This window comes from Rhinolophus hipposideros (genome assembly GCF_964194185.1).
Source record: "Rhinolophus hipposideros genome assembly, chromosome: 18".
Taxonomy (NCBI): domain Eukaryota; kingdom Metazoa; phylum Chordata; class Mammalia; order Chiroptera; family Rhinolophidae; genus Rhinolophus; species Rhinolophus hipposideros.
Genome location: NC_138064.1, coordinates 17,186,751 through 17,199,846, shown reverse-complemented (window position 1 = coordinate 17,199,846; position 13,096 = coordinate 17,186,751). Strand labels below are relative to the sequence as shown.

The 13,096-nt window shown below is 40.7% G+C and overlaps 1 protein-coding gene across 1 annotated transcript in view; it reads right to left on the bottom strand.

Moving 5' to 3' along the window:
• IGF2BP3 (insulin like growth factor 2 mRNA binding protein 3) overlaps positions 1 to 13,096 on the bottom strand; it is a 38,580-nt gene that overhangs the window by 6,902 nt on the left and 18,582 nt on the right. The window contains exons 6-7 of the mRNA XM_081080250.1: positions 12,040 to 12,165; positions 262 to 378 (exon numbers count right to left, since the gene is read on the bottom strand). Of these exons, the coding sequence (XP_080936376.1) occupies positions 262 to 378; positions 12,040 to 12,165 (243 nt within the window). The remainder of the gene's footprint in view (positions 1 to 261; positions 379 to 12,039; positions 12,166 to 13,096) is intronic.

The window sequence follows — 13,096 nt, the reverse complement described above, 5'->3', positions numbered from 1 at the left end:
TAGAGGACCCAACGGGAACCTCAGTCCAAGGATTTGGGGCAGAGCCTTAGCACCGGCGCTCGGTTGCTCACCTCCGGGCTATTTCCGAGAGAGAATCGAACTTTCCTTGTGTAAGCTACTGTTTGGGGTTTTGTGTCACACCCCTGTGTAACCCCGATATAGATTGCTCCCTTCCATTCAAATTGTGAAGTGGCAAGAAGACTCGGGTCTGACTGATTTGATTTGAGGCACCAGGAGAGCTACAGGGGAGGAACACAGTACCTTAATAGACGCTCCTGCAAAGCGAGAAAGCTGCTTGATGTGCTGCCCCTGCTTGCCGATAATGGCACCGACGGATAAGGCTGGGATAAACAGCTGAACGGTCTCCGTTTCTGACTGCTGTCGGGAATGAAACAACGTTCATGCTTATTTAATACGAATCGGGCTATTGTTGTGGGCACGGGGATGCGGGCATCTTCAAACAACGGGGTTACTGGGATGTTTTAGGAAAACCACCGCAGTAAGTTGACATGCATTTACCTAACAGGTTGAGAAGATCTTACATATTCATCCTGAAAGCATTTGCACTTGAAATGTCACTTCTGTACACAATTTTTATAAACTTTAGAATGTCACCAAATTGCAGCTTTAAAAGATATGTAAATGTTATAAACTTGAAACAGAATAGAGACACAAGATTGTGTGTAAAATTTAATAAGATCCCCCATCACTATACCCAAGGTAGGTTCTTGACAAGTAAATGATTTTCTGGGCTACACATCACCAGACATCCAAGGATCCCAGGCTCCACACCTTATCCGCGTAGGGTCTGCTTCTGAAACACATCCTTAGAACTATTCTCAAAGGGAAAAGCTCCTGAATCTCTGTATTTCTAAATCATGTAAAAGTTCACACCCAAGCATAGAACAGGATTAGAAAAGAACTAATTCACCTTAGTGGTAAAATGCGGTAAGATTTCCCCCCATATAATTCTTTATTCCTTCTATCTCTACTTTTCCTTTGCCTCTTACACACGGACAAATTGGACAACACTTTGAAGGCAAATTCCTAAAAGGTTTTTGTCATCAGTGGATTTTATCTGTATCCCTCATTTTCCCCACCTCAAGCCGGCTGTGTCCCTCCCGAGTCTCCCTTCAAACAGTCATTCTTGCAGGGCTAAAGGACACACTCAGGAGGACAGTTCACAGTGACTGGGTCCTTAAAAAGGCAGGTTCAAAGTTCAGTAATGTCACCAGTGAGCTAAAGGTTTAAAACGTAGAAGCAATCTCACATGTTCATGCAGCTAACACTGTTTACCTTCTAATACCAGTAAGAAAAACATACTTCCAAGGATGAGTTATTATAATTCTAAGTAATTCATTCCAAGAAATGTTTTAATATTTTTATTTTATTATTAGAGCAGTTTTAGGTTCACTGCAAAATTGAGAGGAAGGTACAGAGTTTTCCCATATATGCTAAGAAATATTTTAAGATGAGCAACAACTGAGTAAACCAAGCATAATATGCATTTTTTTGTTTTTTTAAGAAAAAGTACACCTAACAAACAGATTTCTAGAAATGTTAGAAGACACCTTGCAGTAAGAAATGTACACAAATCTGGGCTTCTCTATCACCTTAGCCATATTCACACACACACACACACACACACAGTATATACCCAGCTTCCAACGGGTACGGCTTTGCTTTGAAATAGTCACCTAGAGCCGATAAGTTACTCTTAAGAAAAATGGCCCAATAGAACACGCATTCAAGAAAGTGCTGCCTTCCCTGATCTGATCACTCTTTTATCTGCCTTGACATGACTTCCTAGGAATCGTAAGAAATTTCTTATTATGTGTAGTTGGCAAAAGCTTAAGCCTTTGACCATCAACATGCTAAAAAGGGCACCAAAGATAGTCCATTAAAACATTTCTTTATTTTGAATAGGGATAACTAAAGATTAAGAATGACATAAAGGGGGTCAAAAGGTATAAACTTCCAGTTATAAAATAAGTCCCGGGGATGTAATGGACAGCGTGGTGACTATTCTTAATACTGTGCTGCATATTTGCAAGTTGCGGAGCGTAGATCTTAAAACTTCTCATCACAATGAAAAACAGGTTTTGTAATGATGTGACAGACGGTTAACTAGACTTGAGATCATTTTGTAATATACAAATAGCAAATCATGTTGTACACCTGAAACTAGTTATGTCCATTATACCCCAATTAAAATTACCACACACGCAAAAAAAAAGATTAATTGAATCATACACAATGCTCTACTAGAACAAGAAACGAAAAGCAACAGGTGTGTTGTCTCATCTGCACACACCCATCTTATGCATGTTTAAGACACTTTATAACTTAAGAGTTTCAATGTTTCTTTCCACTATGGGAATAAAATAACTACATCACCAAAAAGGTGTCAAGAAAAGAAATCCGCAATTCCTTCATCTTTATCTGACAGTTTTGTTACATCTGAGGATGCTACTTTAAAGACCTTTAGAAAGTCTGGGGCCGGCCTGGTGGCTTAGGTGGTTGTAGCACCGTGCTCCTAACGCCGAGGTCGCTGGTTCGATTCCCATATGGGCCAGTGAGCTATGTCCTCTACAGCTAAGATTGTGAACAATGCTATCCCTGGAGCTGGGCTGCCAGGAGCAGCCAGAGGTTGGTGTAAGCTGCCGTGAGTGGCTAACGACTGGCTGCCTCAGTTAGGGGGGAGCACAAGGCTCATAATACCAGCATGGGCCAGGGAGCTGTGCCCTACACAACTAGACTGAGAAACAACAGCTTGAAACAGAGTGGGGGGGGGGAGCGGAAGAAGGGGGACAGAAAAGAAGTCTTGTTTCCAATTTTTCACTAATTCATACTATACTGCAATCAAATCTTTAAACATAAATCTTGTGCCCTTGGACAAATACTTCTAAGATTTTATGTAATGGAAATGCTGTATTGAAGCATGACCATTTAAAATTGACAGATAGTTCCAAATTCTCATGCTAATGAATTTATCTTACAGTCAATATTTTAAAGGGAAATCATTTTAGTTTGAACCATGCCTTTCACACGAAAAATTCAGCAATGTATTAATGATTCTAGATGCCACACCTAGTTTTCTACAAATGAAAATCATCTAAACTCTGCTTATCTAAGTCTCTTCCTTCGTCTATAACCCCCACCACAAACCTATTTCCTATAAGAGTTAGCCTAAAATTCAACTCCAGGAAATATTCTTGACAAAAACCATTGGGTTCTTCTTTGATTATTGGGTTTTGTTTCTTCAGCATCTGTATAAATACATGCACTATATTCTTCACAGCTTGGTATTTCTTTGTTATTCCTTATGTGTCCCAGGATGTCGTAACACACTACAGGACTTCATACAGCTGTCAGCTGTTTCCCTTGGAGCTCTACAAGCCTTCTTAGAACACACACACCAGAAGACTTTGCCTTACCATGAAACTCTTGACTATGGAGATTTGCAATAGGGGTCTTTCCTGCACGGCTTGGTCAGATCACTTCTGTGGTGAACACCACATAAAATTATTTCATTCTTCAGTATTTCCCAGCCATCAGAACAGTGCCTCTTTTGGGAACGTGCCATACTTCCCAGCCTGCCAGTGTGTTATGCAATTCCCATACACCAAGGATTCCAGAGGGACACTTTGAGGCCTATCTCACTTTAGTAACTGGATATCGTGTTTCCCAGAAAATAAGACCTAGCTGGACAATCAACTCTAATGCGTCTTTTGGAGCAAAAATTAATATTAAGACCTGGTATTATGTTGTATATTATTATATTAATTCTATTCTGTTTATTCTATTCTATTCTATTCTATTCTATTCTATTCTATTCTATTCTATTCTATTCTATTCTATTCTATTCTATTCTATTCACCTAGTCTTATAGTAAAATAAGACCAGGTCTTATATTAATTTTTGCTCCAAAAGACACATTAGAGTCGACTGTCCGGCTAGGTCTTGTTTTCAGGGAAACACGGTAGACCAGCTGCATGAGCGCTGGCAGTGACCATCAGCTCTGCTCAGTGTTAGCATAAATTAATTTTGTCATTCTGATCCTTAGAGTAAAACCGATACATTAATCTTACCCAATTTTTCTAAAGATAGGATCTAAATATTTTATCTCACTGAGAACATATAATGTTCTTCTGAATAATATACTTTGGGGGGGGTGTCTGGTGGTGATAAGGACCTTTTTAATGATTAGACTAAATCTAATGTGTAATTGCCCAGATCTGCCCCACTGCATATAATTATTTGTTTTCTGGGCCTCGTTCCAGAAAGATTTTATGCTGCTTACAAAGTACACATAACCTAGAAAGATAAAACAAAGGAGGTGAAGAAATAAGAGCACAGAGACCCGAATAGAAAAGACAAGACGAAGCCAGAAATGCTGTTATTACACAAATTTGGCTCTAAGCTCTCTAGCAGCTAATTAAAAGAAAAATCAGTTGTGAGATTACCATGTCTATAAGAGAAAAACTCTTTCATCTACTTAGTAAAAACTACGCTTTGTGGGACAGATCCCAGAGAGCCACTTCTGAGTGTCCTCAGGATGAACATAAGAGGCAACATCATCCTTTGAGCCGAAGGCCAACAAGCACAGCCTGAGCCTGCGTCTCAGCCCAGAAGATCCAGAAGACCTCGGCTGTGAGAAAAGCTCAGAGACAAAAACTATGTCACAGCCTCAAAAGCTGAACAAAAGCAAAATAATCTTTCTACCCCAGTGATGAAATGTTCTTGGTGCTTTTGTTTTCTTGATTTGGGAAAGGGAGGGAGGTAACAGATCCAACATGAAGCCTAAGAAGAAACTGAAAAGTTGTGCAAAGTTTGGAAAAGGAAGGGTGGTCAGCAGAGACAGGCCAAAAGGACCAAAATCTAACAGGAAGAAGGGGCAAAGACCTGCAGAATCACTCTGCAGAGAGAGCAACGTTGTGCACGAGCCTGAAAACAGAAGCCGCAGAGCCTGTCAAATGGAAAGCAGTGTAGAAGCAGACCAAGCACAGGAGGGGGTGCCCCGGACTGACACGGTGACGTGCACTCTTGGCAATAGCACCTTAATAAAACTGACTCATCAGAGGTCTGAAGCTTGATGGAGGCATTTTGAACACAGCCCAATTCCCTCCGCTCCAATCCCACATCCACCTGGCATCTCCCTGACCACCAATTACTTCTGAAAGAAATTTTCCTCTGGCAACATCAGTCACCTCACGTAAACATCCTGTCCACTTGACAGTCATCAAACTGGCTCTGCTACAAATCCTTCTTCTATGGGTTGAGCATATGTAGTGAGCCACGTTTTCAGGATTTGGGCACTCAGATAAGCAGAGAACTTCATGTTTACTTACAAAACTAAGAAGCCAGAACAATGGGTTGTGATAAGCCTCTTCCATCTGTGAATTTAAGTCTCGGAGATGGAACTTGGAAACACTCATCAGCATGACCCTTTCTGTAACACATTCTTTGCCTTTAAGTTAATGGTCAGATGCATTATCTTGAGCCCTTTCCCCTAAACCTTCAGAGGTGAAGGACCTTCGCAGGACACAAGCTGCTTCCCAGTGGATTTCTGCCAGGTGCTATCGGCAAAACTTCCTTTGGACTTGTTGGCCAACTCTAGGCTATAGCTTGAAAAAAACAAAAGAACAAAGCTGCTCAACTTAAAGTTTGCCTAAGTGGTGAAGTCTGCCAGAGAGTAATTCCTAATCATCTATCATGAGGAGATACAAGAATGAGCAAACAGTATAAGGTTAAGTGTATTTACTTTGTGGGGAACAGAATGTAAGACACCACAGAGGCATGGAGACGTGCATGCCAGCCAACTCCAGACTCCAGGAACCTGGAAGGATGCCAGTGTTTTCCTTGGGCTTGTGAAATAGATACTCCTGGGTCTTTTTGTTTTGTTTGAATGGATTTTGGTCTGGAACTGGAACAAAGTTTACTCAACTCCATGACCTGAAAAGAATATTGAAGTCTTCCAAAAAAAAAAAAAGGCAAAGAAGCTCTTTCCCCGTAACTTGGTAATGAAGGCCTCTTAGAGGTAATAAAAGTGTGCAATGAATTACCTACTTTGAAATTGTTTACTGACGAGCTGCACCCACAGTAAGAAATCCTCAGAAAGACGAAGAGACTCCATGAAACACTCATCTGATCTAAAACTCCCTTTCAACTCATACTGTTTCTTCAAGAGCACCTTCAACTAGCTAAGACCTAAGGAACTGCTCACCTTTCTTGCATCTTCCATCAGCAGAAAGTTAGCAATTTTAAGGTTACACTTGTTTTGGAGACTTCTGGGAAGACTCTAAAGACGCTATCAAAATTAGGAAGAAAACAGCACTTGGGGTAACTTCTGCCAATCCCAAAGCAAGCTGCCAGGTCCATCCAGCTACGGACAATGCTGTGTGCCAATTCCAGCTCTTGCTCTGCTCACTAGCTGCCAATTGCCTCTTCCCTACTGTTGGAGCAATTCTGAAAGGAGCATTTCCTGTCATTTATAAACTTGAAGCTTGCCAATTCAATATGGCATGAGCCAGCTGCTGGGCAGGAACTAGACAGTTTTTGTCTGTTGGAAGAACCAACTCTTTGGCTCTCTGGGAAAAATCAACCTGGCAGGTTCCAGGAAGAAGGGTATGTTGTCGGGGGAGGGGTGGGCAACGTTCTGGAAGGAGCAGAGGCAAGGGATGTAGCCAAGGCAAGAGGCATCCATTCCACTTTCCTGTTATACAGCAGAAGTGAGAAAACACGAGGAGAAAAATGAAACAACTGTAAAAGAAAGAGGAAGCAGTGCATAAAAATAGAGTCAGATTCTTTGAAACATTTGGTCATCAAACCCTACTCCTTGCCAGGCAATATGCATTTAAAGTAAAAGCAGAGATTTACTGCTAAACTACAGGGCATCGAGGATAAAGAGACAATCTTAGTAAGCTTTTCTGTGAGAGCGTCTAAGGCCAGCTAGCTTCTGAGCAGCAGCTGTGGATGCCGGACCTTGATGGAGGGTAACCACCAAGGGCTGAGAGCAAATGTCTGCCAACCTTCAATCCTCTAGTCCGGGTTTTTAAAAACTGTCATCACAGACCTTCAAGACTGCGTTCTTCAGCAAGAAGGAAAGTGAAGCCAAAGGGAATAAAAGGACCATACAAAGCAATGGTAAGCAAAAAAAAAAAAAAAGTGGTGACCGCTTATTAGTGATTTGGGTTTAGAAAAGGAACAAAGTCTGATAATAGACAGTAAGGCAAAGCTATTCCAAAACTAAGTATGCCGCCCCCATGAAGTTATAGACTAAAAGAAAACTTGTTAAAGAATTGTTCTCTGAAAAATTAAACTAGAAAATTACCTGACAGCTATTTGGAGGTAAAATTTACTCTAATTGGCATCCAGAGACATAATACAATTTTCTGAAAGTGGTGTTTTCTCTTTATTGGATGAAAATAATCTGCAGGAGTGGAATTAGAACACAGAATTTTTCTCCTCCAGAATTAATTTAGAGTCTGCTCTTTTTTAGGGGGTGGGGGAGGTGAGTAAATGGGTAGAGGGAGAGCTTAAAAGCTTCCCTCTTCCCTCCCAGGCTTTGAGAGATTCCTTTAACATGTAAATGGTAAATCTAGGGTGGGCCAAGTCAAATAGCCGTCCTGGGCACCTAGTCACCTACTTAGTTATTGGCTCCATTCCCCAGCTTCTCTTGCAGGTAGACGTGGCCAGGTGTTATATTCTAGCAAACACGACACCAGTGGAAGTGTGAAACGCAGTGTCCTTAAATGAGGTGGCTGCCAATTTTTGATCCTTCATCCTTGCTGGCTGGAATCAGACTCAATGGCTGGAGCTTGAGCAGTCATGCTGGGACAAGAGACGGCATGCTAAGCTAATAGGAGCACCAGACAGAGATGACATGGCAGAACTAACACCAGAACTACCCTTCAACTCTCCTCTTGAAAAAGGAAAACTCATTTAAACCACATTTTTAAACTTGTAACACACAGCCAAACCTAATCCTGATAACACAGCATGCCAAAATATATTTAGAAGCATGAAAACAGACATATGGCAGCATCCCACAGAAGGCTTTGGCCTGAAAGTTGCCTATGTGTTGGAATGACAGGTGGTGCAGAGAAAAGGGGGTAAGTTTTTCCACTACACTTTAAAATAACGCCTCAAACAAGTTATAAAAAGGGGCATACATGAGTGGTGTTTGTTTATGCTTATTCCAAATATTGTCTCCCAAGCATTAGTCTTGATAGGAGATATTCTCTCCAACATTTAAGTCCACCCTCCACAGACTAATCAACATTCCTTGCAGAATAGTTCTTGACAGTGAATGGGTAACAAATAGCTCCTGCTGACCTTTACAAAACTAGCTTCTATCTACTCCCACTGAGATTTTGATTCATTTTAAGTTCAAGGTGGGGAACAGGAACCAGTTAAACAGAACAGCTGTTGTTAACCTTGGCTACACACTGATGTCATCTATGGAGTTTTCCAGAATAATGACACCTGGGTCTCATCCCCAACCCCCTACCCCAATGTGTGTGTGTGTGTGTGTGTGTGTGGGTGGGGGGTGTTCTAATTCAAAAGGTCTGGGGAAATTCTAATGTAAATAATAAAAAAACAAGTTTTCCTTTTAAGTCAGGAAGAAGGCTCTACTTTACAGAAGGTTGTCAGCTTACAGCGTAAAAGAAGACAGACATAAAGACAGGACTATATGATAAGGGCAAATGTCAGCAATGGATATTAAGCCCCCTGGGTGAAAACCTGTTGAACCAAATACTCACACATTCTCAAAGCATTACTGATTACTTCTTAATCCCAGTTTTTACAAGGGAGAAATTGGACAGACGCGACCTCAATCATATGATCAAATTTGACCAATAATGACACACAGTGACATCATTTGCTCCCCAGTGTGACATACTGAGAAGATATTCCTGCCCCAACAGAAGGTATGATCTGAGCCTAATCGTGGAGGCAGTCAAATCCAAATTAGAGGACAAGCTATAAAACCGCTCGCCTGGATTTGTCAGAGCCATAAAGAAGGGAAAATGGGGGCTGAGGAGGGAGTGCTGTTCAAGATTTAAAAAAAACAAACTAAAAACATGACAACTAAATGCAATGTTTGATCCTAGATTGGATTCTTTACTGAAAACACACAGATAGATAGGACAGAATTGGGGTAACTGGCAATTTAAACACAAACTGCCTATTAAATAATAGTATTCTGCCAAATTTCTGATGATATTGTGGCTAACCTCAAGGTGAATGTCCTCAAGAAGAAAAGTTCAAAACAGTACAATATTCTCATTAATAACCACCTATCATTACAAAGTTTGCAAAAATATACACCAAATGTCCAAGAGAAGATTACGCACTGATGTAAGAGGAAAAGACCATTTTGGGCACCTATTTTTAAAACCCACAAAGGCAAAGACTTCTTCCATTTTGAAAAAGGTAGAAAAATATGTGTTTTTTCCATTGTTAAGTTCCATGGAGAATTCCTGATACATTCTCTGAGGTCCAAGGCAGAGAGAGAGATGAAGTTAAATCTATAGAAAAGTTCCAAGATCACACTCATCTTCAGCAAACACATGCAGTGGCTGCACAATTTGTTGACTGTTCCAGCTGGGCAGGTGACAGATTTGCATCGAATATTTTAGGTGGTAACTACTACACCAATATAGGGACATGTCCGGTGTAAAGCTGGGGATTCCATTTTCTTACCGCCGAGCATGCATGCAGAGTAAAATGCCCATCGGAACTATGCAGAGAACACGGAATGCTAAGACTGTCCACATTTTATCCCGTTAAGAACGAGAATTTAAAAATAAATAAATAAATAAATAAATAATGAGATTTCCTTTTCCTGCCCTTGAAACCACCAGGCCAGTAGGGGTTCTGAGCTCTTGCTCTTTTGCAATGTTTCTACTTTTTCTGTTGGCAGCTTGCCCATCTTTTCCTGTTCTCACTGGCTGTTCCTATGTAATTGCACCTATGTGATTTAGTTTTAAAATCTCAGGAGAAGCAAAGACCACCTATTCCAGTGAGATCTTCCTTATATCCTATTCTTGGCTCACTTTCAATAAAACCAAGATCACTGACCTCCTTCTCCCGTCCTTAATATAAAACAAAATTGCTACTTGAGTCACTGACATTTAAAATTGTAAAAGTGCTTCAGAAATATAAGTTCTTAATATGATCTGATCTCCCTTCTCTTAAACCAATCTTAATTTTTCCAACAACATTGCAACCTAAGACACAGAACCGTGTCATTAAATCAGAAAATTGACTAAATTCAGAGACTATTCCTATTCTTTTATTTGTGTATTTAAAAAAATAGCTACCTAGCAATTCAATTTAGGCATTTTTTACTACTAAAGCATCCACTTAAGTGTATAAGACAGATGATGTCCAAAAATGTTCTGAAATGCTCCCACTCATCATGTGAGAGGCTTTACTCATGGGAACATGACATGTAACCAGTAGAGAGAGAGAAAAGAGTTCAAGTGACAGTTCATTTTACAAAGTGGGAAAGTGAGGAACAGAGAAGTTAAGTGATTTGCTCAAAGAGAAACCTAGGTTAGGGCAGAAAGCGGAAACGTAGATTAGATGAGAGCTTCCCTAGCACAGAGTCCCTATAAATCATCAGCTCCTTTTAGCTTTCAATAAACTAAATAAACTATGATAGTTTTGTCATTTTGCACAAAACTATCAGAGATACGTCTACCCTCAACGCAATCATATTACAAATGCATCTATTTGTAATAAAGACACTAGCAGGCATATTAGAGGTCAAGTCCATGGACTCTCAAATTCCTATTTGAGGCTCACGTTTATCCTCTTCTTAAACTTGTTATATTATTGAATTCTGTGAAAACTAGAAACAGTTGACCTGAAAGACGAGTCCTTCCTTAGAGATAATTCATCTAGTTCAGTTTCTTCATTGTGCCAGTGAGACAACAGACTGAGAGCAAAGAGGAGACTGACCTGCAGTGATGCAAACCCCGGGCTCTCAACTCTTTCGCATCAACGTGCGTCAGCTACCTCCCAGCACCTTTAGCTGTGGGGGGAAGCTTCCTTTAACGCATGAAACTAGTCACACTTGACACAAAGCTGGAATTCTGAGGCCTATCCTTAGATGAATAGGCTTTGTTGTATGGTTTCCAGGCCCAAACATGTTCAAGTGACAGATGAGTTGCAGGGGAAGATACAAAGGCTGGTGATAAGAGGGCAAAAGCTAAGAACACCGAACAGTCTCATGGTTTCAAGGATAGGCAAGGCAAGGCTCATTCTTGCAAGGATAAAATATGGATAATCTCAGCAACCTGTGCCCTCTGTAGAATTCCAGGGGCATTTTATCCTCCACATATTCTAGACAGTGGGATCATGGGACCTCCCCAACCTATTCCACCTGGATATTTCCCTAAATTGCGGTAGGAGATACCACTCAAATGTTATATGATAAGGAGAAAACCAAACAGGAAGGGGGAGATGTAAAAAGAAGTCATGAAAGAAGATCCCTGAGTGCTGTTAATTTTAGTTCACATGATTATCTACCCCCAATCATCACTGATAATACAACTGACTTATGAACTACTTTGAAAAAGAATTAGTACACAAGGTGCCTGCTATGCTGCAATTATTTTCAGACTACCACTGGTCTATTTCTGACTTCAGGGAAAATGCTATTCTCAAAAAGCAAATATAAAAATAAGATTTATTTCTTTATCATTTATACCTGTGTACAAAATAAATAAAAGCTATTGAACATTTGCACACACACATGCACAAAACTTTTTGATATTTGAAAGCACATGTTGACAACTCTACCACCCAAAAACTTCAAAAGAAATAATTTGCATTGTTTGTCTCCAAAGAAGTAGATAAGGTTCTAGAGACCAGACCTGGAAAGCATGTGCTCATGCTAAACTGATGCTAGATCACAACAGTTTTCTGATTCTTCCCAGTACACATCTCATGTCACACTACCCGAAGGCAACAAAGTCTGACTGTGTCCCACTCAACCATAAAGAAAGCCGAGGCATATCGTCTTACCTCAAACTGTGGGTAAGGAGGAGTCATAGCTGAAGGGGGCCCTGAAGTGGGAGGCGGCATCCCCGAAGTGGGTGGGAACAGACCCAAGGCATTCAGATTTAATCCAGGAATTAAATGTGCTTGAAGCTGCAACAGGAAAAAGGGCCCTTCGTTTTACAATGAAAAGATCAAGGGTCACTGAGCATTCAGTAAGTGAAAATAGTCAGATTGTGGCCTCTTGCCTGGTAGAGAAAAAATCATTGTATTAAAAATCAAATTTTAGAACCAAGGTGCTCCCGTGTGACTACACTTGAGTACAGAGTTTATATCTGTTTCTTGGTATTTTAAAGTCCATGTGCTTGTTTGCCCGCCTCCTTGATCTAAAGCCACACAGGGTTTCTCTAAGCAGGGAACATAGCTTTCCTTTTCTTTACGACCAGCTGACAGCGCTCAGACAAATGTGTCCTCTGCATACTGTGGGCACACGGTGAACACAGACTGGAAATTGTGCATCAGTGGAAGAAGTCAGTAAGCAAGGTTTGCCCACTGCAAAGCAAGCCAGATACTATACAGAACCAGCTACTACGAGATCTTTACTCCTTGGGTAAAATTTGGCAGTCATGGGTCTAAGGACCTAAAACAAAGTCAAGGTGTTTGGAAATCAGGTGCCACCTGCATGTGACTGCTGCAACTCAACATATCTTTGGAGTGGATCCAGGAGCCCACAAAGGGGATTTTTGTTGTGGTTTAACTTTCTAAGGGTTGAGGAAATAAGGTGGAGGTTAGAGAGTTAGTTGAGACTTGAGCATACTTGAGAATCTTTTAAGAAGTCCCAATTGACTCAAACATTTGGATGAGCAGTGATACCGTGAAGGCAGACGAGCAGTCAAGTGGGGTAAACGATTAGCATTCTCGGCTCTTCTCATAAAGGTATCATTTTCACATTTTCCTTCTTTGAGATGTAATGTTTCAGGTGACAGGCCCAGTTGAATTTTTTTCAATCACTTACTTGAAAATTCAAGATGTACTTTTGAAACATTACATCTTCAGTACTATTCCATCCATTAAGGAATGTTGG